This window comes from Sceloporus undulatus, chromosome 1, assembly GCF_019175285.1.
Source record: "Sceloporus undulatus isolate JIND9_A2432 ecotype Alabama chromosome 1, SceUnd_v1.1, whole genome shotgun sequence".
Classification (NCBI taxonomy): domain Eukaryota; kingdom Metazoa; phylum Chordata; class Lepidosauria; order Squamata; family Phrynosomatidae; genus Sceloporus; species Sceloporus undulatus.
This window is the reverse complement of record NC_056522.1, coordinates 983,854-1,010,742: the sequence shown is the minus strand read 5'-3', so window position 1 is coordinate 1,010,742 and position 26,889 is coordinate 983,854. Positions and strand designations below refer to the sequence as shown.

General features: G+C 47.6%; 1 protein-coding gene across 1 annotated transcript in view; it reads right to left on the bottom strand.

Moving 5' to 3' along the window:
* KIF3C (kinesin family member 3C) overlaps positions 1-26,889 on the bottom strand; it is an 83,365-nt gene that overhangs the window by 16,687 nt on the left and 39,789 nt on the right. Inside the window, exon 2 of the mRNA XM_042472803.1 lies at positions 433-534. Coding sequence (XP_042328737.1) covers positions 433-534 — 102 coding nt within the window. The remainder of the gene's footprint in view (positions 1-432; positions 535-26,889) is intronic.

Genomic DNA, 26,889 nt, shown 5'->3' with positions numbered 1-26,889 from the left:
GAACGATGACAGTTAGGGAGGGAGGAGCCTCTTTCTTCAGGCTAGTGAACATGAAAACCACCCAGGATCAGGGGGATTTCCCAGCAGACAAAGGGTCACTAATAGACTCAGACAGACCATCCTGAGGCCTTGCCATTCACCAACAGACCAACACAGAGTAAAATGGAAATCGCTTCCTCTCAACCAAGGGTCGCACAGTATATATACCCCACACACCTCCATGCCACCATTCTCTGAAGATGCCAGCCACAGATGCTGACGAAATGTCGGGAATAAATTCTTCCAGAACATGGCCACTAGCCCAAAAACAAACCCCATACAAACTATTTCTCAAGCTTCCCTCCTGCAGAGGCATGATGCCCCTGGATGTATTTATTTATTGGATATATATCCTGCCTTTCTCCCAAAAAGGGGCTCAGGGCGGATCCCCACCTGCTCTGCAATCTCCTGCCTCTTCAGCTCCAGCATCTTCTGCTGCTCGTTCGTGTGGTCCATGATGTTCCTCCCACCGATCAGCAACTTGCTCTCCATCGCCTGCAGAAAGAAAGGATGGTTAAGGGACCCTCACCACACTTTGGAGGCTGCATTGGCAACAAACAGCACAGCAACTGGGGTGCTGCTATAGACGCATCCCAGTGCATCTGCCCAGTGGCAGTGGTGAGGCCATTGCCCCTCCTAAAGAACGGCTGTGCCTCCCCCTGAAATTTTCCTCCAGTCCCCAAATTTATAGCACCAGAGAGAGTGAGATGCTGAAAATCCTTTGCATCGAGACCTCCTCTTGTGTTTACTGTATTTGCATTCCTTCTGTCACTCTGCCTGACCCCTTTCTCTAGATGAGGTGCTTCTGCACTGTAGAAATAATGCAGTTTGACACCACTTTAACTGCCATGGTTCCATCCTACAGAATCCTGAGAGATCAGTAGTTTGGTGAGGCCCCAGCACTCTTTGGCAGAGAAGCCTAAAGACCTTGTAAAACTGCAAATCCCAGAATTCCACAGGATGGAGCTACAGCACTTTAAGTGGTGCATCTGCACTGTAGAAATACATAATGCATTTTGACAGCACCTGAAGTGGTGTCAAACTTCATTATTTCTACAGTGCAGATGCAGCCTGCATTTGTCAAGGCTCAACTGATGTTTCAAGTTACTGTGATTGTGGAAGCATGGGAACTAAATGGGAATTTCATGGCTCACCCCCAAATTTTTTATTGGGAAGCAATGCCTTCATTTTGGCCCCTGTCAAATTTATTGGAAGGACATTCCCACTCAATGGTTGCTGTAGCCAATATTCAAAAGTCAAGCTGAATTTTTCAGTCCATTCAGTGATGCATCAGATGTACTGGTATATACTGAAGTCCTTCTAATACAGACATGGAGAAAAGGTGGTCCACTGGCCACATAGCGCAGCCGGACCCTCATATTTATAGCCCCTGAAGCCCCCCCCAAGCCTCCTGACTCCCAATTTTTAAACGATTGGCATGATTTCAGGGCACTTTTTGCTTAAGGATCATGCCAAATCTTGCTAAATGTGTAGAAACCTCTCCAAAAGGACATCCACCCAAAAACCACCACCACTGCCATCTATCTCCATTTTCACCTATTTTCTTTCTAAATAATATAATATAGTTTATTTGTATCCCGCTTTTCCAAAACCTGATCAAAGCGGCGAACAACAGCATATAAAAACATTCCAATAAAATCAGTTAAAAACAGTATTAAAAACAATACAACAACACTAACAGCAAAGGGCCAGAGAAAAGGGGGAAGTCAATATATACAATCCAGGGTCATCAATGAAAAGAGGTAAGAGAAGATTTTTCACGGTGGGAAGGCTTGGGAAAAGAAATACGTCTTCAGATTCTTTTTGAAAAGAGCTCATCTGGGAGACTATTCCACGATCTTGGGGCCACGATAGAGAATGCCCTCTGTGAAGTCCTCACATAGCGTGTCGCTGGGACCTCCAACAATTTCATCCCTGTTGATCTGAGTGTGCGGGGCGGATTATATGGGGAGAGGCGGTCCTCCAAGTACCCTGGGCCCAAGCCATTTAAGGCTTTATAGGTCATTACCAGCACCTTGTATTGAGCTCGGAAGCGAACAGGCAGCCAATGAAGATCTTTCAAGATGGGAGTTATATGGTCAAATCTGGAACAACCAGCGACCACTCTCGCTGCCATATTCTGCACCAACTGTAGCTTCCAGGTTTGGTACAAGGGTTGCCCCATGTAGAGTGCATTACAGAAATCCAATCGAGAGGTTACCAGAGCATGTACTACAGTTTCAAGGTCCCCCCAGTCCAGGTAGGGACGCAGCTGGCGGATCAGCCGAAGCTGATAACAAGCGCTCCTGACGACCGCATCCACCTGAGATGACAACTGGAGCGAAGAGTCCAAGAGCACTCCCAAGCTGCGGACCGAGTCCTTCAAGGGGAGCGTGACCCCATTCAGGACAGGGTGGCAAATCTCACCACCCAGATCCGGGGAACCTATCGCTAGTACTTCCATTTTCCCTGGATTCACACTGAGTTTGTTTTCCCTCATCCAGCCCATTACCGATTCCAAGCAGGCATTTAGAGGAGAGACACCATCCCTAGTCACTGCATCAGTCGGAGACACAGGGAAACATATTTGGGTGTCATCAGCGTACTGATAACACCGCGCCCCGTGTCTCCGGATGATCTCTCCCAGCGGTTTCATGTAAATGTTGAATAGCATGGGGGACAGATTAGCTCCTTGAGGGACACCAGATGTAAGCGCCCTCTTATCGGAGCAGACGTCCCCCAGCTTCACCATCTGGAATCTACCCGAGAGGTAGGAACGGAACCACTGGAGCGCAGTGCCCCCGATACCCAACTCCCTCAGGCGTTCCAGAAGGATACCATGGTCAATCGTATCGAAAGCCACTGAGATGTCCAGAAGCACTAACAGGGACATGCTTCCCCTGTCCATGCCCAGACGGAGATCATCGACTAGGGACATGCTTCCCCTGTCCATGCCCAGACGGAGATCATCGACTAGGGCGACCATGGCAGTCTCAACTCCATAGCCCTCCCGGAAGCCGGTTTGAAATGGGTCTAGAATATCCGTTTCATCCAAGATCGATTGAAGCTGGAAGGTGACCGCTCTCTCGATCACCTTCCCTAAAAATGGCAGCAGTGATACAGGCCGGTAGTTGTTGTAAGTCAGGGGGTCTAGAGAGGGTTTTTTTAGCAGGGGTTTAACCACTGCTAATTTTAATTTAGTTGGAAATTGTCCCTCTCTTAAAGATGTATTGATTATACGGTGCAGCATAGTTAGCACCGCATTCCCCCCCCGGGCCGCCAACCACGAGGGACAGGGATCGAGAGAGCATGTCGTCTTCCTAACACTTCGAAGGATCTTGTCCACTTCCTCGGTACTGACAAACTCAAAGTGATCCAGTATAACAGGGGCCATGGAAGCTCTGGACACCTCTCTAATAGATTCTGAAGAAATAATGGCGTCGAGATCAGCCCTTATCCAAGAGATTTTGTCCGCAAAGAAGTTATTAAATTTGTCACAGCAGGCTTTAGATGGTTCTAAAATAGGGTTCTGGGAGGGGGGCAGTTGTGTCAGCTCCCTCAATACCTTGAACAGCTCTGCTGGACACGACTCCGCAGACGCAATACATGCAGCTTAGAACGAATTCTTTGCTGCACTTATTGTCACTCCGTAGGCCTTCAAAAGAGAGTCTAGGAGTGCCTTGTCGGCTAAGTGCTGGTGTCTTCACCAGTCACGCTTTAGTCGTCGCAGAACTCGCTTCCTTTCCCTGAGGTCTTCCGTATACCAGGGCTGTTTTTTGGAAGCAGGCCTAAGAGGACGCTTGGGATCGATATTGTGTATAGCCCTGGAGAGATCAGTATCCCAGATGTTAGTCAGGGCATCAACAGAGTCGCCATCAGTTCCAACCATATACCCCTCTAGGGCTTCTTGGAACCTTTTGGGTTCCATCAGCCTTCGAGGGTGAACCATCCTAATAGGTCCGCCACCCCCGGGGGGGATAGAGGTAGAAGCCTTCATTTGAGCCTCAACCAGAAAATGATCCGTCCATGACAGGGCAGAGATATTAGAGATCTCTGCCCACAGAGACTCCATGTCCGTACTAAAGATCACATCGAGGGTATTACCAGCGCAATGTGTGGGTCCCGAGACCAATTGGGACAGGTCCATGGCACTCATGGTAGTCATGAACTCCCGAGCTGCACCTGTTGGATTTTGACTGGCCTCGAAAGGGATGTTGAGGTCCCCCAAGACAAGAAGCCTAGGGGACTCCAACACCAGTTCCGAGACCAGCTGTGTCAGCTCGGCCAGGGAGTCTGTTAGCGCACAGGGTGGCCGGTAGACCAACAGAATCCCTAGACTGTCTCTGGCCTTCAGGGTCAGGTAGATACACTCGATGTAATCCATTTTCCGGACAGGGTTCCTGGTTAAGGAGAGAGTGTTTTTATGGCCCCCCCCCCCCGCCCACCTAACCTGATCTGGTCCTTGACTGAGTACCCAGCTGGGAGGGCCTGTGCCCACACAGCCTCACTCTCAGGCCCAAGCCAGGTCTCAGTAATGCAAGCCATAGGTCGCAGTTCTTATCTTGAATGAGATCGTGTATTATGTGGGTCTTGTTTTTTACAGACCTGGCATTGCATAGGAGCAGAAACAGGGTTTGTGGTACAGCTGGGCTGACCCTCAGATCTCTTTGGTTAGGAGAGTGGATGGAAGGAGAGATAGATATTACGCATCGATCTCGCCTTCCTTTCTGACAAAATCCCACTCTCCTACCGCCATACCTCCCCTTGCCCTGCACAACCCCAATAGGAGCTTCCATTGCATTCACATTGGTATCCACCACATAAATGGCAATGGGATGTTAGGCAATGTCACTTTCTATTACCATTTTGGGAAGGACACAGGTGAAACAGGACCCAAAGCAACTTCCTGACAGTAAGGGCTGTTTGACAGTGGAATATATTCCCCTGGAGATTTTGGTGGAGCATCCTTCTTTGGAGGTCTTTAAACAAAGGCTGGATGGCCATCTGTCAATGGGGATGCTTTGATTGAGATGTCTGCAGTTGGACTGGATCAGGGCCCTTGCAATCTCTTCCAACTCTACAATTCTATGATTCTATAAAACTGATGGTATTTCGGAGGCATTTAGGTACACTTTTGGGAGAGGTGAGTGAGGCCTTTAAGGTATTCTGAGGTTAAAGGGAGAACTGGCCACTGGCCCCTACACAGATGCCCACCCTTGTTCTAATATTTATTACAACAAAAATCGTTTTAGACTCGACTGTCGGTCTTTTTCTGTATGTAATATCCTGTTCTTTCACAAAACATGTTTGCATAACAAGGTGGTACCTATACTGCAGATAAAAAAGCAGTTCTACGCTACTTTAACTGCAATGAGGGATCCTGGGATTTGTTGATTGGTGAGCTATTCAGCCTGGTCTGCCAGAGAGCTCTTGTGCCTCACCAAAATACAAATCCCAGGATTCCACAGGATAGAATCATGGCAGTTAAAGTGGTGTCAAACTGCTTTTATATCTGCAGTGTGGCTACATCCAATGCTCCGTTCCCTTGAAATGAATCGGGGCCTCACCTTCAACATGGCTGATGCTCCGGGGAGAGAATCGTAGAGTTGGAAGAGACCACAAGGGCCTTCCTGCTGCGTCCTGAAGCCATCGCCTCTAAACTCATGTGCGGCATTCAGGGCAGATCAGCTTCTGAAGTGCATACTTTTGCAGTTAGTGCTTTGACAAGCGCAGGGCTGATCCATAACAAATCTGCACATGTGTGAGTGTGTCTGAGAGGAGTGTCTGCTTTCTTTCTTACTTTCTTTATCAAGTTTTTACAAATATATAAAAAACATATTCACCACATAATTGGCGGGTGATTATATACTATATAAATACAAAACATAACCCCCCTTAGAAGTTTCTCCTTCTCCATTGCCGTGCCCCTAATCTATATATCATCTCCATACCTGATTTTACATCAAACTTATACATCACAACAGTCCTCCTAAGACATTGTCTACATTAAAATAGTAATTGAGGTTATTCCCTCATTTATTGGATATACCCACAAAAAAGGTCCTGCTTCTTACAACCACCTTGTTTTGCAATATTCCAGAATTTGAAACCAATCTCTCTCAATTACATCTATATCCTTATGATTTAAATGGGAGGTCAGTTTGTCCCTTTCTATCATGTCCAGAAGATTTAATAACCACTCATCGATCTCAGGCATTTCCTGTCTTTTCCAGTATTGTGCTCTTATCATTCTGGCTGCTAAAAACTCGCCAGTACTTCTTTTCAACGTTGGTAGGAATTTTGTTTAACATGTTTAATAAGTATATTTCTGATCTCATTTCATATTTTATCTGCAACATCTTCTCACTTATTATGCAGACTGGTTTCCAGTATTTTTTTGATTTTGGGCAGCGCCACGGTACATGAAACCAGGCCCCTCTAGTGATTGACATTCCCACCATAAATCAGGGTCCTTCTTATAAATCTTTCGCACGCTCACCTTGGCACCCCAGACCAGAAGTCAGCGCATACCGAACCTCCTGCCCCAGAGAGGGAGGGCTACAGGAGCTGGCTGCTAGTTTTGGAGAGACCTGGAGAGTGGCTAAAGGGCTTTTCCAGGCTCTCCTAACACTAAACCAGAATGTACCTGCCTTAAACAGAGCAGCTGGGTGCCAGTTCAGGACGCATGGCTCTATCCTGTGGTACCTTGGGATCTGTAGGCTGGGGAGGGGTCTGGACCCTGACTGTGGAACTCCTTGCCAAGGAAAGTCCAGCTGGCTCTAGCCCTTTGGAGGTTCTGATGGGAAGCTGAGACAGTGCTGCTTCGCCTGGCCTTTAGTCTTGGAATTGCTCTGCTCATTTCTCACATGGGGGTTGTTGTTGTTGTTGTTGTTTTGTGCCTTCAAGTCGTTTCCAATTTATGCCAACCTATCATGGGGTTTTCTTGGCAAGTTTCTTCAGAAGGGGTTTGCCATTGCCATTCTCTGAGGTTGGGAGTGTGTGACCTGTCACCCAGCGGGGCTTCAGGGCCGAGCCAGGATTCAAACCCTGGTCTCCCAGTGTCCGAGTCCAACCTCCCCATGTCTGGTATTAAATCATTTTTAAAGGGTGCTTGTGATCTGTTTTGAAATGCTTACTTGCTAATTAGCTTACTTGCTGTTCACCGCTATGATATTTGGAATAGCGGTATATAAATAAAACAAATTATTATTATTATTATTGTTATTATTATTATTATTTCCTATTCCTGCACTTTCAGAATTGTTTTTATCCATTGTGCATGACATTTGGGTCCCTGGCAGGCCAAGAAGGGATAAGTAAAGGTTATAACCAAATGAAATGGGACAAGTTATCCCTGGCATGAGAAGGAATGATGCCAGCTATTTGGGATTCTGGATGGTTTCTGAGATGGAACCTGCCAGAGATTTCCTTCCAAAGGAGAGTGAAGCAAATGGGGGAGAGGTGGAGAGAATCCCACAGCATCCCTCCCAAAGCTGGGCAGAGTTACTTTTTTTGGACTACAACTTGCCAAAGTGAACATCTGAGACATTTTGGGGAGTTATATGCCAAAAAAGTAATTGGGGAGTTATACCCCAAAGTAGCCCTAGTAGTGCAGTGTTTAAATGCTGGTCCTGCAGCCACAAGGTTGTGAGTTTGATCCCAGGGGGCTCTAAGGTCCATTCAGCCTTCCATCCTTTTGTAGGTCAGTATAATGAGGACCCAGCTTTTGAGGGGGGGGGGGCAATGGACTTACAGACCGTAAACTGCTTAGAAAGTGCTGAGTTCACTATGATGCAGTATAGAAATGTAAATGCTTTTGCTATTGCTAATTTCATGCCAGGCCCCAGGTACTCTAAACATCTCAGGTTTAGGAAAGGTGTCTTCTCACCCAGCGAGGGACACCCCCAATAGCAACCCCCCACCTCTGTAAAAAAAAAACCAACCCCAAATCCATTCCACCTGCACCCAGCCAGCCTATGGATTGCTGACACAGAAGATTTTTGGCATGCATAAAACACCCCATTGTGCATGCCCGCTTCCCATGCTGTGAGCTGACACATCGCAAGGAAGGATGGCCTAAGGCCAGGGGGCTTCCTTCCGGCCAGCTGTTGGCCTCTGCAGCTGCAGAGCAGCCAACGCCACCCGCTTCCCATGAAACACAGGAGGGCCCATCCTGCACATCCCACCCAGACAGACATTGCAAGCACCCATTGCTGACATTTTGCATACAGACAAAGACACAGACAAAGCCTGGACCCCTCCACCTGGGAACTGTTTTGACTCCGGTTTGCACCCAGAGAGGAACCAACTCTTCCAGAGGGGGGATGTGCATCCCACCCACTCCAGTCTTTGGTTGCCAAAAAAGGCCCTGTGGCCACCCCAAAAGGTTGGGCAAAGCCACCAGAGCTGTTCTGTTCTGTTGGGTGCCCAGGTACTTACCTGTGTGTGGTGTTTTTTTTAATGCAAACAATGTGCTGCAGTTACTTTATGTTGAGCATGTAGGTTTTTAACTCTATTGTAAAAAAAAAAAGTCAGTTTGTAAGCTGCCTTGAGTACCTGCAGAGAAAAGGCGGGGGTGAATATGATGGTGGTGGTGGTGATGATGGTGGTGGTGGTGGTGGTGGTGGTGAGGGTGGTGGTGGTGATGAGGGTGGTGGTGGTGATGAGGGTGGTGGTGGTGGTTGAGGAGGGGTGTGGTGGGGGTGTGGGGTGGTGGTGGTTTGGTTGTGATTGAGTGGTGGTGTGGTGTGATTATAGGGTGGTGGGTGGTGGTGATGAGGGTGGTGGTGTGGTGGTGAGGAGTGTGGTTGTGGTGGTTTTAGGGTGGTGGTGGTGGTGATGAGGTGTGGTGGTGTGAGGATGGTGTGTGGTGTGTGGTGTGCTGAGGGTGGTGGTGTGGTGATGAGGGTGGTGGTGGTGGTGATGAGTGGTGGTGGTGGTGTGATGAGGTGGTGGTGGTGGTGGTGTAGTTGGTGGTGGTGGGTGTGTGTTATGAGGGTGGTGGTGGTTTGATGGTGTGGTGGTGTGGTGGTGAGTGTAGGGTGGTGGTGGTGTGCTGGGTGGTGGTGGTGTGTGAGGTGGTGTGGTGTGGGGTGCTAGGGTGGTGGTGCTGATGAGTGTGGTGGTGGTGGTGTATGAGGTGTGGTGGTGGGATGGTGTTTCTGAGGGAGTGGTGGGTGGTGTATGAGGGTGGTGGTGGGGGTGGTTGTTATGAGGGTGGTGGTGTGGTGTGTGCTGCGTGGTTTGGTGGTGGTGGTGCTTGATTTTTTTTCGGTGGGGTTGTGCTGCGTGGTGATGAGTGAGTGTGTGTGGTGTGGTGCCCGGCCGCCGCTTTGCGTGTTTTGTTTTGTTTTGCCACTTTGGCAGGATTAATAAAGGAAGCCATAACAACCCTGTGTTTGCAAGACCTGAGGAGGCCTCTTAATAACCAGCTTTCCTGGAGGTCTCTCATTCAGAAGGGCATCAACTGTCAGATGGCAAAGAATGAGAAGATGATGAAAAGTGCAGGGTCTGGGCAAACAAGAGCTACATGGAAGGCAATCCAGCCACAGCTGTGGGAGCACTGGAGGAGGATTCGCCTCCCCCCACGAGGGACAGAAGCATGCCTTTCGCATAAACAAAAACTCCGCTTGTGAGACTAGGTGACTCCATAGCGTCTGGGATAAGCCTGGAGGACTGCACTGGGCAGTTTTTGGCTCCTTCAGACAGCTGAAGAGCCTCATTGCAGCTGCCCTTTGGGAGTGAACTTGGGGTCCTGCTTCTAGAGGCAAGATGAGGGGGGCTGTCAGCTGTTTTTAGGGGTAGAATTCAAAGATATAGCTGTGTTAGTCTGTGGAATCAGTATGTAGACAAATCTTGTAGCATCTTTGAGACTAACTAAAAGAAAGAAGTAGAACTTACAAAGAACTCAACAATGGCTCTTTTTCATCCTGGAGAGAAGTGACCAGTGGAGTGTCCAGTGGGGCTCTGTCCTGGGCCCAGTGCTGTTCAACATCTTTATCAATGACTTGGAGGACAAAATTCAGGGCATACTTATCAAATTTGCAGATGACACCAAATTAGGAGGAATAGCTGATACTCCAAAGGACAGGATCAAAATTCAAAATGACCTTAATAGACTGGAAAGCTGGACCAAAGCTAACAAAATGAATTTCAACACAGAGAAATGTAAGCTACTGCATTTAGGGTGGAAAAATTAAATGCACAGATATAGGATGGGGGGCACCTGGCTTAAGGTGACTTATACATGTGAAAGGGATCTGGGAGTCCAAGTAGACCTCAAGTTGAACGTGAGTCAACAGTGCGATGTGGCACGATTTTAGGCTGTATCAATAGAAGTATAGTGTCTAGATCAAGAGAAGTAATAGTGCCACTACTGTATATTCTGCTCTGGTCAGGCCCCACCTGAAATACTGTGTCCAGTTCTGGGCCCCACAATTCAAAAAGGATGAGAAATTGGAGCCATGTGTCCAAAGGAGGGCGACTAAAATGGTGAAGGGTCTGGAAACCATGAAGCCCTATGAGGAAAAGCTAAAGGAGCTGGGGATGTTTAGCCTGGAGAAGAGAAGGTTAAGATGTGATATGATAGCCTTGTTTAAATATTTGAAGGGGTGCCATATTGAGGAGGGAGCAAGCTGGTTTTCTGCTGCTCCAGAGAGTAGAACGCAGAACAATGGATGCAAGCTCCAGGAAAAGAGATTCCAGTTCAACATTAGGAGGACCTTCCTGAGAGTAAGGGCTGTCTGACAGAGGAACAAACTCCTTCCTCGGAGTGTAGTGGAATCTCCCTCCTTGGAGGTCTTTAAACAGAGGCTGGATGGCCATCTGTTGGGGATGCTTTGATTGAGATTTCCTATATGGCTGAATAGGGTTGGACTGGATGGCCCTTGCAGTCTCTTCCAACTCATATGTCTCTATGACTCTATGGGAGCAACTGGAACATGAAAGACCCTCTCAACCCGCCCGGCTGGTGATGCAGGAGGAGAGGTGCACATGGCCAGGGTCGGCCATGCTCCCCGTGGGGGACTGTGCTTCCCATCACTCCTTAGAAAGAGCCCCCACCTCCTCCATCCCCTCCCCTTCCTTCTTCTCCCAGAGGCGGCTTCTGTCAGCTCTCATAACATCTCCAGAGCCCCAGACAGCCAACATGTGCTCTCCCATGCGCTCCTTCCCTCGGCAGGGGGGGCCTTTGCAAGAAGCAGCCCTGGGCCTCCCAGAGTCAATGAGAGGCTTGATGGGGAATGGGGGAAAGGCCATTTGTCCCCCTCCCTCCCCACCCCACTGCCTTTTGTCCCTGGTCCCATTCCCACACTGGTGTGCACTGGGGCTCGGAGGAGGGGGCAGCGCAGGAGAATGGGGGCCCTGTTCAGAGCAAGAGTGGGCAACTGCTCCAGAGGCCTGTCTTCCTGCCCCCGGGGCCTCGGACAGCAACACAAACTGCCAAAAATATTTTTGACAAAGGTTGAAGGGAACCTCTTTCCAAAAGCTTGCAATCTAGTTGAAATTTTCTCTTTCTGGAGACTTCTGAGAGAGAAAATTTCCCCCTTTTCTGGAAGAAAAAGGACGGTCGAGGAAGGTCAGTCAGGGGAGTGTCCATAGAATCATAGAGTTGGAAGAGACCACGAGGGCCATCCAGTCCAACCCCCTTCTGCCATGCAGGAAATCCAAATCAAAGCATCCCCATTGACAGATACAGCCTCTGCTTAAAGACCTCCAAGGAAGGAGACTCCACTACACTCCGAGAAAGGAGTTTGTTCCTCTGTCAAACAGCCCTTACTCTCAGGAAGTTCCTCCTAATGCTGAGCTGAAATCTCTTTTCCTGTAGCTTGCATCCATTGTTCTGGGTCCTGTTCTCTGGAGCAGCAGAAAACAAGCTTGCTCCCTCCTCAATATGACGAGACTACATAAGCAGCCAAACAGGATCAAGCATTGGGGCTGACCACTGTCTCCCCTGATTTACAGCAAAGGGACCTATGCACAGCCCCCCAAGGAGTGGAGTCAAAGCCAGGGACCTGTCCAAGCTTTCTTCATGGGGTGGGTGTGCTAAAGACATCAAAGTGGTGGGATGGGGTGGCAACCCAACAAGGATGCCCTATCCTCTACAATTTCTCAAACGGTGGCCCCCATTCCTTGCCCTGACCAAGAATGAAAGCAGAGGGGAAAGGGATGGGCTGACAGATAGTGAAAAAGGGGGGAGGAGAGGGAGGGAGAAGCTCAGTGAAAGAAAGAGACGATGGGTGGATGGATGGATGGAGCTCAGAGAGAAGAGGAATCTGTAGAAGGGAGGGCATCTCTGTGGCAGAACCAGGAAAAGACCTATCTGGAGGTGTGGTCTGGCAGGAGAAACTTACTCTGTTTCTTAAATCAAGGTTGGGAACCCTGCGGGCTTCCAGTTCTTATGGGATTACAATACCCAGTATCCCTATGCTAAGGCTCCTTCCTTCCTAATGGACCTCTCCCAGTCCCCAGAGCTGAATAAGGAGGAATGTGCTCCTCTCCCTCCCATATGCTCAGATTTTCCTCCTGAAATTTCTCTCCTTGCGCAGAAGATTTTCCTCCCAGTCAGTCAGTCGGGAATATCATTCCTTCCAGGCTTGAGAACAAGGTTATCGGAACACCGGCTTCCCAGAAGCCGAAAGAAATACAGCCACAGAGTCCCTGGAGCAGAGCATGAGCCCATTGCACAGCCAGGGCCACCCACCAAGGTGCAGCGCTGCCTTTATGGGTGGCTTGCAACCAGAGAGCCTCTGCTCAGGGGAGGATGTCCTTCTGAGCAATTTCTGCATATGCTGAGATATGTATTTATTTAAATATCTCCATTTCCTCCCACATCAAAAGATCTCAGGGCAGCATACAAGTACAGTTTGCCCTTCATAGCCATGGAGTCTGCATCGATTGATTGATTCAACCATCCATGGCTTGGAAATATCCCCCCCTGCCTCTCTTGATATATATACTGTATATACCCATGTATAAGTCTAGAAGTTTTAGTCAAAAAATTGACCCAAAAAATTTGAGGCAACTTATCTAAGGGTACTGTAGTTGAACTCTTATCAAAAAAGGGAACGATTCTCTGGCAAAAGGCAAGAGGCCAATCTGTCCTGCAAGCATTGGACCCCTCTCATACATCCAGCCTTTAGTGTGACCACAAACAGTTATAACTGCTTCTTTGGCATCGTTTTCCTTTGCTTCATTGTTTAGATCCTTTGTTACATACCCCTACATTTTACCCTCAACTTATCTATGGGTCATATCAAAGCCCATAATTTTGGACTCAAAACCTGACCTTGACTTATATATGAGGTTGATTTATAGTCGAGTATATACAGTATGTGTATATCTCCAAAAAAGCAAGGCTTGATTTTTTTCCATTTTATATAAGGGACACAATTTTACTACGCCTTGAGCATCTAGAGTTTGGTGTCCACAGGGGGTCTTGGAACCAAAACTCATCAGATACCAATGGCTCACTGTAGAATCAGGGAGTCAGAAGAGACCCCAAGGGTCCATGCAGGCCAACCAGCCTCTGTTTAAAAACAGTCTCCAAAGAAGGAGACTCCACCACCCTCCAAATTCATGGGCTCCCCATAAGTCAGCAAGCAACCTGAAGGCACATATACATACACATGTACCTCTAAGCTGCCTAAATACCACAAAGGCACCAGATCCTGCCTGATCTTGGAAGCTAAGAAGGGTTAGCCCTGGTATGTAATTGATGGGAGATTGCCAAAGAATCCCAGGTGCTATAGGCTATATTTTGGAGGAAACAATTTGCAAAACTACCTTTGATACTTCCTTTTCTAGGAAAACTTGATGAAATTCATGCCATCGCCATATGTCAACAGGCAACATAAAGGCAGACACACAATACAGTGGTCCCTCAACATTCGCTGGGGTTAAGGGTAAAGGGGCACCGTGAATGTGGATAAACCACAAATAAAAAAACACTATTCTTTTAATCTAAGAGAACTAGGAATCTCCAGTCCTTCAGTGCAACTCTATGGCCAAAATCTCTCAGAAGTTGATCATAGAATCGTACTGGAGGACCAACAAATGCCTAGAGAAGAGTGTTTTCTCTAGGAACTTGTAGGTTTTCCAGCACAACTCTATGGTCAACGTCCAGCAGAACTGCGCTGCAGGACTTAGAGATTCCTAGAGAGAACATACTGTATTAATCAAAACTGCAAATGATCAAATCTGCAAAAGTCTAACCTGCAAATGTGGAGGACCAACTGTATTAACACAAGGCCTAAATACCCTAAATCCATCAGATCCCTTTTGATACTGGAAGCTAAACAAGGTCAGCCTTGGTTAGGACTTGGATAGGAGACCAGCAGTGAGTACCAGGTGCTCTAGGTTTTATTTGGAAGGAAGGGACTGGCAAAACCACCTCTGAGGATTCCTCGCCCCAGAAAAGCCTGTGAAATATTCACGGGGTCGACATACATTGGCCAGAGACTTAAGACACACACACAATAAGCAAAATATTTGCTTGACTGCCGCATGGATGTGGACTGCAGATTCCAAATTTGCTCTTGAAGGGCTCTGCAGGTGAAGGAGGAGAGCAGCCTTGCATGGACGGCCTCCTCAGCCTCTCTGAGGCTAAACAATCTTTAGCATCTTCTCTTTCTCTGCCCACGTCCATTTTGCAGAGAGAAGAAGGGCACCTTGCTCTCAGCCACCTGAAAAAGGTGATCCAAAGGAGGACACCATATCCACACCTCAGCTGACTTTGCATGGTCCAGGGATGCCTTCTCATATCCCACTCTGCAGCCCCTGCTGTCTAAAAGGGGCCTTGGGAAATCAGCAGCACAAGCAAAGAAGGATGGATCATAAGCAGAGGCAGCTGCATCCTTTCCGTAGATCAGAATCACAGAATCATAGAGTTGGAAGAGACCACAAGGCCATCCAGTCCACCCCCTGCCATGCAGGAACTCCCGGCCATCCAGCCTCTACTTAAAGACCTCCAAAGGAGACTTCACTACTCTCCATTGAGGGAAGAGTGTGTTCCACTGTCAAACACCTCTTACAGTCTGAAAGTTCCTCCTAATGTTGAGCTGGAATCTCTTTTCCTGTAGTCGGTAGAGACTCAAAAGGCCATCCAGAGACCCCAAGGGCCAAGCTCCTTCTCTCATGCAGGAACACAGAGAATTCTAGAGTTGGAAGAGACCCCAAGGGCCATCCAGTCCAAACCCCTTCTGCCGTGCAGGAAGACACCATCCATGCCCACCCTGGGACAAACGGCCACCCAGCCTCTATTTGAAAACCTCCAAAGAAGGGGACTCCATCACACCAGGTCTGTTTCCTGAATCCCAGTTCACCAACCCACCCAGCTCACCACTATTTGGGGGGGGGGGGGCTGAAATGACCCGCCATATGAGGATAAGAAAATCACCCTGTTTGGGACGGGGAAGGAAGGACAATAAGCCGTAGGAAAGTTCACAGTCTTGGCGTGAATTAACCACTAACCAGGAAATATTGGGCCAGACTGGTTAATTCAATGAACTCATATGCTGCCTTTCCCTGGCAATATGGGACCCAAAGATTCCAAAAGCTGACCCCAGAAGAAAGAGCAGCAACTGTTCTGGAGGAAGCCTCCAAACATGGCTGGGAAATTAGCGTCACAAAGCAAAGGGAGAAGCCCAAAGGGCAGCCCTTCCTTGCCTGGCTGTTGGAGGAGGCTGCAAGAGGCAATGGTGAAAATCCTTTCCAAGGAAGAAGGCCAGGTCCAGCTGAAGGACACAGTCCCTGAAAGGAGACCCCCTCCCCTGTCAGCTGCCCAGCATTTCTGGCCTTCAGCAGAGACCCTTTTGTGTGTCCCACCAACCCAAGAAGATGGCAGGGCCTTCTCCAAAGTGGCACCACTGCCCTGTGAAACCCCCATCCCTCAAGGGGTGTCAAGGTGGCTTCAGACCTGCTGAATCTCTCTCAAGCAGCCCAAAGTGTGCTTTTTGGGCACAGTCTTTAGTTCCTAATCCCAAAATATTAATATATTATTGTTATATTTATTTATATCCCGCCCTTTCCCCAAAACTGGACTCAGAGTGGATTACAAGATTAAAAACTTTACAATTAAAAACCTAGAAAAGTGTTACAATTGAATAGGTTTTGGGGGAGTGTTGGGGGAGCTCTGGTGGCGCAGTGGTTCAATGCCTGTACTGCAGCCATTCACTCAAGACCACAAGGTTGCGAGTTCAAGACCAGCAAAAGGGCCCAAGCTCAACTCAGGCTTGCATCCTTCCGAGGAGGGAACTAAAATGAGTACCCAGACGGTTGGGGGCTAATTAGCTTACTTGCAAATTAGCTTACTTGCTGTTCACCGCTATGATCTTTGGAATAGCGGTATATAAATAAAACAAATTATTATTATTATTATTATTATTATTATTATTATTAGCCATAGAAGCACTGAGCTGCAAGGGATCCCCAGGGGCCATCCAATCCAACCCCCTCCGTGCAGGAAATCCAGAGCTGAGAGGCGGCCATTTCACTCCAGCTGATAAACTTCCAACCACTTTCCAAAGCAGCCCAGCGGACTGGCCATGCAAAGCTCTAATCCAACATCAAATGATGGCATGCAATCTTCTCCCTTGTAATTGGATTCCACAGATGGTTCGTATGGAAACTGTTCTTAAATATGTTTTAGGTGTTTTCCAAAGCACAGCTGTTGTTGTTTTAAATCGGTTGTTCCTCACCTCAGGAGTCCTGGCAGGGCAATAAACAAATACTTTTAAGAACGAAGGGATCTGTAGCACCTTTGAGACTCAATGAACAAAAGAAGTTGGTGGCATGAGTTTTAGTAGCCTTCTTTCCCCCAGTTAGTCTCAAAGGTGCTAGAGATCCCTTTGCATACTTCTTTTCCAGACTAACACAGCTATACCTTGGAATTTTAACAACAAAGTAAGTTACACTTAGATGGAGAAGCTTGCTTTTGGGAAAAGACCAAGGTGGTGCTGAGGGCAGGGAGAGACAGATGGAGCATGGCTGTGTTTCAGAATCATCTGGGCAGTTGTGTTCCTGCCAGGCAGGAATCCTTGGGCACAGGCCCAGATGTGTGTTTTGGGGGGTGAGTTGTGGCACTGCCCATGTGGAAAAGAATGCTCCTCTCTCTCCAAAACCCTGCTGCCAAATTTGCTCTGGCCACGCAGCCAATGTCAAACCTTCCCTGGGGTGCTTGCATCTAAGCATCCTTAATATTAAAGCTAGCTCACACCCCCCCCTTTTTTTTGGGAGCTTTGTTTCTTCTTGTGCTCACCTCTCCTGACCTCTGATCTGCCAAAGCCAAAGACTTGCCACCAAGAGGACCAGGTGGTGGAAAGCATGGTACAGATGGCCTTAAAAGACCCCTCCCAGCTCTGTGGTTCTATGGACTCCTGCTAGCCGAAGGCATCATGCAGCCTTCAATGGCCCTTATCAGATGAGTGTGGAACTGGGGGTCTTCTGCACTGGGCGGTTCGAATTCACGTTATTTCGCACAATACCATCATACCTGGGAGTCCCTCCGCATTGGCAGGATTCAAATTGGCCAGTCCGCATTCGCGCGAAGTACATTCAGTGCAGAATGTTTTGTCACACCGGTGCTCAACATGAGGATTGGCCGATTCGTATCGGCCGCCTCGCACATGCTCAGTGGTGCCCTGCATGGGTTGCGACCTTAAACGCTTCCGGGGTGAAAGGGGAGGTCCCGTCATGACAGCCCAGTAAACAGCTGGAGAGCCAGCTCATGCACATTAACAATCGCGATACAACGTGCCCGTTACTGTTTCCTCTCTACATTCCTGCTTGGTTTTAATGTTACCATGACCTTCCCTTGCAACAAATTAGCAATGCCCGGTTCTACGTGTGTGTGTGTGTGTGTAAATGGGTAAAAATGTAACATTGATTGTTTGCAACATTTGTAGCTTCTCCCTCTGCAGAAAGCAAGTGCAAGCCTGGCTCCATCTGTCTCTGGAATATAAACCATGCGCATGTGCGCTCAAAAAAAAATTGTTTGAATTTGAAAAGGGGGGGGGTTGCCTGACATGAGCTCCGTTCATGACCTGATTTTTTCCTCCTGCAAGGGAAGGAATGCCCAGCGACAGAGGGCTTTGGGCAGGGGATGCAGGGAAAAGAGGCTCCTAAAGAATGCCTTCCCTTGCTCCCTTCTGCCCAGGGCTCTTTCCTCCTCCCCCTCCCCTCCGATGAGGGGAGGAAATGCCTTGCCCTTCCAGGCAGGGAAGAGGCGCGGGGGGCAATGGGAATCGCAGTTCCAGCAGCCTCCTCCTCCTCCTCCCGGCTTGGGAGCCAGCCTGGGCTGCATCCCAAGCCGGGAGGAGGAGGAGGAGGCTGCTGGAACCGCGATTCCAGCGGCCCCCGTGCCTCTTCCCTGCCTGGGATGCAGATGCAGCCTAGGCTGGCTCCCAAGCCGGGAGGAGGAGGAGGAGGCTGCTGGAACCGCCGGACCCACCGGAAGTAAAAATTGGAATCTGGGGGTCTTGCGATGGAATTCAGGACTGGGTAGTCACACCAGACCCATTCGCACTGAGATCGAACAGAGCCCCAATCCAGGATATCGCCAATCCCCTTATCAGCGCACTGGCCAACACGCTCCAAAAAGAGGAGCCAGTACGCATTCAGTTCGGCAGCTCGCGCATTCACGTGAGTGTGGATTGGGCCATTCGAATGCTGGTATGATGGTATTGTGCGAAATAACGTGAATTCGAACCACCCTGTGCGGAAGACCCCCAGTTCCACACTCATCTGATAAGGGCCAATGACTCTGGGGCTGCATGGGCAGTGTGCCCATAAAATATAGAATGGCTTCTGTAAAGGCAAAGGCAAATTCACAGCTCAAAATCTGCAGAGGCACCTCATTTTAAGAAGGATATGGACACGTTGGAGCAGGTTCAGAGAAGGACAAGGAGGATAAGAGGGATGGAGAGTGAAACGTATGGGGAAAGGGTGAAGGAGATGAGCATGGCCAACCTGGTGAAGAGGACTGCCCTCTTTAAATGCCTCAAGAGGAGGGTGCTGGCTGTTCTTTACTACCCCAGTGGGAAGAACCAGGTCCAATGGCTTCAAGGAGGGTTTATTTTGATTGAACATTAGAAGGACCTTCTTGACAGTGAAAGTGTTTGGCAATGGAACCAATTCCCTAGAGAGGTGGTGGGGTCTCCATTTCTGAACATCTTCCAAAAGAGGCTGGAGAGCGATCTACTACTAGTGATGCTTTAGGGGGGTTTGTGGGGTTTTTGGGCTATGTGGCCATGTTCTAGCCTGAAAAACCCACAAAAAACCATGGATGCTGGCCATGAAAGCCTTCGACTTCACAGTGAACCTTTAGCTGGATATTCTACAGTGAGCAGAGGATCAGATCTGATGGCCTCTGGGGACCCTCCCAATTCTATGATTCTATCATTCTTGTAGCCATTGATGGCACCATCCTCCTCCACAGATTTTTCCAATCCCCTTTTAAAACCAAGCCCTGTGAGGAGAGGAAACCATGCCAAGCTTTGGGTGACCGAAATGGTGAAGAGTCTGGAAACCATAAAGTCCTATGAGGAGAGACTTAAGGAGCTGGGGATGTTTAGCCTGGAGAAGAGACGGTTAAGAGGTGATATGATAGTCCTGTTTAAGTATTTGAAGGGATGCCATATTGAGGAGGGAGCAAGCTTGTTTTCTCCTGCTCCAGAGGATAGAACACAATAGAGCAATGGATGCAAACCAGAGGAAAAGAGATTCCACTAAAACATTAGGAGGAACCTCCTGAGAGTAAGAGCTGTTTGATGGTGGAAAACGCTCCCTCAAAGTCTGGTGGAGTCTCCTTCTTTGGAGGTCTTTAAACAGAGGTTGGGTGGCCATCTGTCAATGGGGATACTTTGATTGAGAGTTCCTGCATGGCAGAAGAAGGGGGTTGGACTTAAAACCATAGAATCCTAGAGTTAGGGGAGACCACAAGGGCCATCCAGTCCAACCGCCGGCCATGCAGGAACATCCCCGACAGATGGCCATCCTCCACTTGGTGGTCCTTGAGGTCTCTTCCAGCTCTAGGATTCTTTGATTCTATGAAAGCCATCCAAACTGGCAGTGTTGCTTCATCTTGTGGCAGTGAGTTCCACAGTTTAACTGCACACTAATTCTTGTGTTAAGAGTTGTGGAAAATTCTTCAGAAACAAAGGCGGGGGGACATGGATGGAGGTGGGGGAACATCCCCTTAATTTTGAAATAATAAACTGTGGCGTAATGAAGAAGCAAGAGAGCGGGTGGCTGGAGCAAAGACCGTACCTGACGCCCAAGGCAGCAGCCAAAGAATGTAAGTTATCATTGGGTTTAAATGACAAGAAGGTAGATTTGTCTGTTAGGACAAAATGCCCATTGTCCAGCTGCACAATCCAGTTAAACCCAAGTGCTTGGAAGTAAACCAATTTATGCCTGTTGTAATCTATGGGATTATATTTGTTTAAATCCAAGGCAGCTCAGCAATGAAATAAACCTCTTTGTGGGTGTATGGAAATTGCCTACCTTAGATAGGAACATAGTGATTCATTGATAGACTGACTGAATGCCCCACTTTTCTCCCAGGATGGGGCCCAAGGCTTTGCAAAATCTCAGGAGCAACACTGAAGGTGGAGGAGACCCCACTTCATCATTTATTGATTGACTGATATTTATACATTTGAAAACAAGGCCATTTCCCCCCCAAAAAACAAGTCAAAGGCTGCTGCCACGCTGCATAAATAAAGCAGTGGGACACCACATGGCTCAATGCTGTGGAATTCTGGGATTTGTAGTTTGATGGGGCACCTGAATTCTCTGACAGGGAAAGCTACATAATTCATAAAACTACAAACCCCAGAATTCCATAGCATTTTAGGATGGCCAGTGCAACCTGAGTGGTCTGAGTGTTGCACAGGGACTCCTTGGGCAAGGCACACTCTCTCGGCCTAAAAAGGAAGGACAATACAGTAAGCCCACTTGGGAGAAACCTGGCCAAAAAAAACCCTAGGTGGAGATGGTCAATGTAATTCTGAATTGATCTGAAGGCCCATAAGGTGGAAGCTGGTGTGGTGGAGGGATTTTTGTGTTGGGCTAGGACCCTGGGAGACCAGGATTAGAAAATCTGCTTGGCCACGGAAACCCTCTGGATGAGTCTGGGCAAGTCACACTCTCTCAGCCTCAGAGGAGGGAAATGACAAACCCCCCTCTGAATAAATCTTGCCATGAAAACCCACAATAGGGTCGCCGGTACACAACAACCCTGCAACTCTGCTAAAATTCACAACAATTTCAAAAATTCAGTGCAGATTGACTATAAACTGCAGAAGCCCAGAAACCCTTAGAAAGCATTAGGCGTGCCTAGGAAGAACAGCAGAGCGGAGAACCAGTTCAGTGTGTTACACTAAAGCCCAGCACCCACCAGCTGCCTTCAGGGAACTGGAGAGAAACCGGGTGTTATGACACACCGACTGTTGGAGCATTTGTCATTGCCGTGTGCCTTCAAGTCGTTTCCAACTTATGGTGACCCTGCCCATCATGGGTTTTTCTTGGCAAGAGTACATCTCCAACCTATTTGCCACTATGAGTGTGCCACTTCAGAGCTCAGAAAAGTTCTCTTTGTGGACTACAGCTCCCAGAATCCCCCCAGTTTGGCTATGAAGTCAATCTTGGAGCTGCCCTGCTGGGGCGGAAGGGGGCCACAAAGCTGTCACAATTCCCTCCCTCGAGGTCCCACTTGCAAAAGTGTGCAATGGGCCGATTTTCCCACGGGAGAAGGTTGGGCGAAGCTGTCTTTTACTTTCCTTTCCCCTCCCCTTCCCTTGAATGGCCACATTCGGCCCACATTTGCTCATCTCTTGGATGGTTCGGAATTGCCTGCTCCACATACCCTGCATATATTATATTATATAGGTCACTGCAAGTGGGAAATGGGCTTCATTTGGCGGGGAGATAACTATGCACCCTCTCTCTCTCTCTTTGCATGTGCATCTCGCGCACAATGCCCTTTCTGTGGATGCCTTCCATTCCCTCCCCCGGTTTGGGCTTGCATGGATAAGGTGGCTTTCTTGCCTCCATCTTTCCAGAAGGCTGCCGTTCTGTTTTTCACTCCATATGGCTCTGGGGAGGAGAAGACAGGCAGATAGCAGCAACCGCTGCCACTAAATGGATTAAGAAGCAAAACTGGAAAGTGATACACACAGAGCCATAAATGCATCGCTACCAATTACTATTATGGGCGTGCACTGAGTCACGCCACCTTCAGACGCAGCAGCCTCCCTTGCACTGTGCAGCACAAGGCCCAGACACTCACAACTCCTGGCAGGGAAGGGGCCTTCTTTGCCTAAGGCAAAGGCACCTTGCACTCCGTCCAAATTCACCCCCAGGAACTAACTGACCTAAGAGAGCATGTGTGCCTCCTTCGGATACCATTCGCCTTCACAAACAGGCTTTTAAAAGGGGGTGGATGGGTGGGATGCCATCCCACGCATGAACACCCTGCACATTTCACTGGTAGACAGCATGAAAAGGCTATGAGTGCATGCAGAATATATATACAAAATATATACAGTACATATATCTAATGCTTGTTGATTTCTAAAGGAATACGGTTGTTGTGGCAACTCAGGAAACAGAAAGCCCAATCCCAAATAAATAAATAATCCCAAGTTTTGTTTTTAATTTATTTATATGAATACTTCTAGATTGCCTTTCAGTCCTTAAAAAAAAACCATGCCTCTAGCATGTTTATATTATTACATATATAATAATATATACACTAACACACACACACACATTTATATAACATTAAAAAACAAAAATGTAAACATTAATCATAATTAAGAGTGAAAAAATAGTTAGTCTTTGATGAGAATGGAGGGATGAAGCTTTCCATCTTATCCTCGAATGCTGGGTAAAACAGAAGTGCTTTTCTGCCTCCTGCCCCCTAAAAACTGGGGATATAGCCATGACTGCGGTGGAAGTTCTCCCCAAATGGACTTCCACCGCAGACAAGGGGAAGCCACAGAAAAGGCTCTGCTCTTACAATGTGCAAAAGAGGGCTGTCACCTGCAGGGACCTTTACCTAAGGGACAAAGTGACCATCCAGATCTCCTGTTTCCTTGATTTGGGCCAGGAAACAGAGGAGAGTTCAGTGCAATTGGCCCAAGGCTGGTGCAACATGCCACGAAAAACACACGCCAGAAAGGATCCTGGACAGCTGGAGTTTCCACACAATCTTTACAGTCAAGTCTCACGGGGTGAGGAGCGCGTTCGGTAATCTAGCCTAAGTGTGCAATTAGTTGGCGGTGTCCATTTTTCATAGAATAGAATCCTAGAGTTGGAAGAGACTCCCAAGGGCCATCCACTTTAAATCCCTTCTGCCATGCAGGAACTCACAATCAAAACGCCTCTGACAGATGGCCATCCAGCCTCTGCTTAAAAACAGCCTCCAAAGGAGACGCCACCAGACTCAGAGGCAACATCTTCCACTGTCAAAGAGCCCTTACTGCCAGGAAATTCTTCCTAATGTTCAGCTGGAAACTCTTTTCTTGCATTTTGAATCCATTGCTCTCTGTCCTAGTCTCTGGAGCAGCAGAAAACAAGCTTGCTCCATCTTCAGCATGATAACCCCACCAATATTTAAACATGGCCATCATGTCTCCCCCTAACCTCCTCCAAGCTAAACATATCCAGATCCCTAAGCTGCTTCTCGTAGACTCTTCACCATTTTGGTTTTTCTCTAATCCCATGAACTGATTCTAGGGTCAATGCAAATTTTGGCTCTGAACAAGAGGTGCTGGAGAATCTGTTTCAGACGAAGGAACTGGTGAAATCACCTCTAAGGATTCCTTGCCTAAGAAAACCCTACAAAATTCATGGGGTAGCCATAAGTCACCAGGAGACTTGAACGCATACACACAGACACACACTTTCTCCCAAAACTGGGACCCAAGGCAGCAGCTCACAGCACACAGGGAAACAAAATGCACCTAAAACCAAACGTCGTCGTCATCATCAAAAGACTTTCAAAAACCATTAAACAAACTATCTTATTCAAAACAGCAGTCATAAAAAACAGTTTAAAAGCATTTGAGAAATAACTATGAGAATAAAAGCACAGAATCCACCCACCCAAAGACTCTTCTGCGGCAAACACTTTTTGGATTGCAAAGTCTAGTTTAAAGCAAAGGATAGCCACTAAGGTTGGCGCCACCTGGGGCGGTCACTCATGGTGTCAGCCCCCTGCCATTGGCCTCCTCCCGGACCACGCCATACAGAATCCTTAGTCATGAGTTTTGTACTCATGTTCCTCATAAAGCATAATCCCCTTACACCAAGGAATGTAATGATGAAAGTTGTGACATAAACAACTAGCAAATTACAGTATCATATGCACAGCCCAAATGTATTTGCATATACACTCATCCCTCCAGATTTGCGGCTTTGACTTTTTGCGGATTTGATTATTCACAGATTTTATTAATATGTTCTCTCTAGGAATATCTAGGTCTTCCAGCAGAACTCTATGGTCAACTTTAACTAAGCATTGCACTGAAGGACCTAGATATTCCGAGAGAGAACTCTCTACTAGGCATCTATAGCTCCTCCAGCACAATTCTGTGGTCAATATCTGGCAAATGTTGACCACAGAGTTGTGCTGGAGGATCTAGAGATTCCTAGAGGGGTTTTTTGTCAGGGATGATGGGAGTTGTAGCTGTTCACCTCTGGCTCTAACTCAACATCTTGTTATGCAGCGGTGCTGACCAGCTTTGGTCAGTGGTCAATGCTTTATCTCTAAAGCAGCAGAGTTTCAGAGAATAGGCTGAAGACCCTGACAAACTCTCCTTGCCTTCTCACTCTTCTTCCTCAGATGTCTCCAAACTTCTCCAGGATCCTGCTGGTTCTTGTATCCTCCTCAAGACAACAGACAACTCAGTAGTCTTATATAAAAGATCTACTTTGTTCTACTATATACAAATACTATATGCCCTCACAGTCTCTACAATCTCCAAACTATATCTCCAAAATACTCCAACTACCCACAATACTCCAAACTACTCTAAACTACTCCAAACTACTCCACTGGTATCTTGAAATTTTCGTTTAAGTCAATTAACAATTGTTCAACCCACTGTACCTCATTCACTATCTCATTCAAAGCTGCAAATTCTGCTTCAGTCGTACTTAATGCTACATTAGTTTGTTTTCTACTTCTCCAAACTATTGGACTTTCACTGTATTTAATGATCATTCCTGTAACTGACTTCTTGTCTCCTAATTCCGACGCAAAAGAACTGTCCACATAACAATCTAAATCTGAATTACTGCTTCTGATTATTAATTTCTTATCTAAAGTTCCTTTCAAATATCTCAATAAATGTTTTATTGCTGTCCAGTCTTCAATTTTTGGATCATTAAGTCTTCTTGATAAAACGTTCACAGCATAAGAAATGTCTGGTCTGGTGTGGCAAGAAATGAATTGTAAAGATCCTATAATGCTCCTGTCCAGTCATGGCCATGTGGCCATGAGGGGAAGATGCCAGGCTGGCAAAAGGGAGCTCTGGAGGAGAGGGATGGACGAGAGGCTTCATTAGGCTGCATCCACACTGGAGAAATAACCAGGGTTTTGGCAGCACTTTAAATCTTTTTCTGGCTCACAGCTATGGAACTCTGGGAGTTGGAGCATGTTGTGGGGCCCAGAGCTCAAAGCTTAACTCTTTTCTGGCCTCCTTTTGTAGGACACGTCCTACATTGCAGACTTCTACCCAGAACGAATTTCAAAACATCCTCATTTTTTGTAAGATGAGCAGATGTCCTCCTTTTCTAGGACGTGTCCTATGTTTCTGTCAGGGATTTGAAGGGTTAAAACACAGCACACAGGGAAATGCTTGATGTATGTGTGTGTTTGGCCATGAGCATTCAGCAGAGTGGCAAGGCTGATCAGCACAGCTGAAGCTCATTGGCTCAAGGACACTTCAGTGTCCAAGTGCACATAGCCATGGATGATGAAACATGTGTCTGGATTGCACAGGAGACACATGACATGGTTACACACCTGAACTCACTGGGTTTGGGAGACCACATGGTCTGGAGAGTATATAAGCCCAGGGGTTGCAAGGGATAGCTTGTGGGTTTGAAGTAGGAGTTGGATTGGTATGGTTTGGAGTTTTAGAGATCTGGTTTTGTATAATAGCACTGTTAATAAAGAGCACTTTGGGAGTCTTAGTTTCTCTGGTGGTTTATCAGAAGAAGCTATAGCATCGGTTTGCTGTGTGTCCCCGGAGGTTCCTGCATTGCTGCAGTTCCTGGAAGACATCCATTGCTGTCATCCCAACTTGGACTTTGGAGCCACGCTTTGGCTTCTGGAAATTGCCAGCTCTGCTACAAGGGTCTGATTTAACCCCAGGACTCGTTGGAGTTGCTGACAAGGGTTGTTGGACCCCAGCAGTTGCGCTGACAGTTTCAACTTTCTGGCCAGGAGGAATGTCAAAATGTCTTCCATTTTTGGTAGGATGACCACATGTCCTCCTTGATCCAGGACACGGCCTACATTTCAGCCCTGTCCAGGAGCAATGTCAAAATGTCCTCCATTTTAGCAGGGTGACCAGACGGCGTCCTTTATCCAGGACATGTCCTACATTTCCCCCCAGGAGGAATTTCAAAACATCCTGGTTTGTTCAGAGTTTGCCTTTGCCAGTGTTTCCTTGAGGCTGAGAGTGTGTGACTTACATGCCTAGTGGGTTTTCTTGCTTTGTTCAGAGAGTCTGCCTTTGGTGACTTGGGTGTGTGCGAGTGTGCGCCTTCAAGAGGTTTTCTTGGGAGGTTTGTTCATGTTAAAATATATTTCTAAATTGTATTGAAAATGTTCAGATGTGT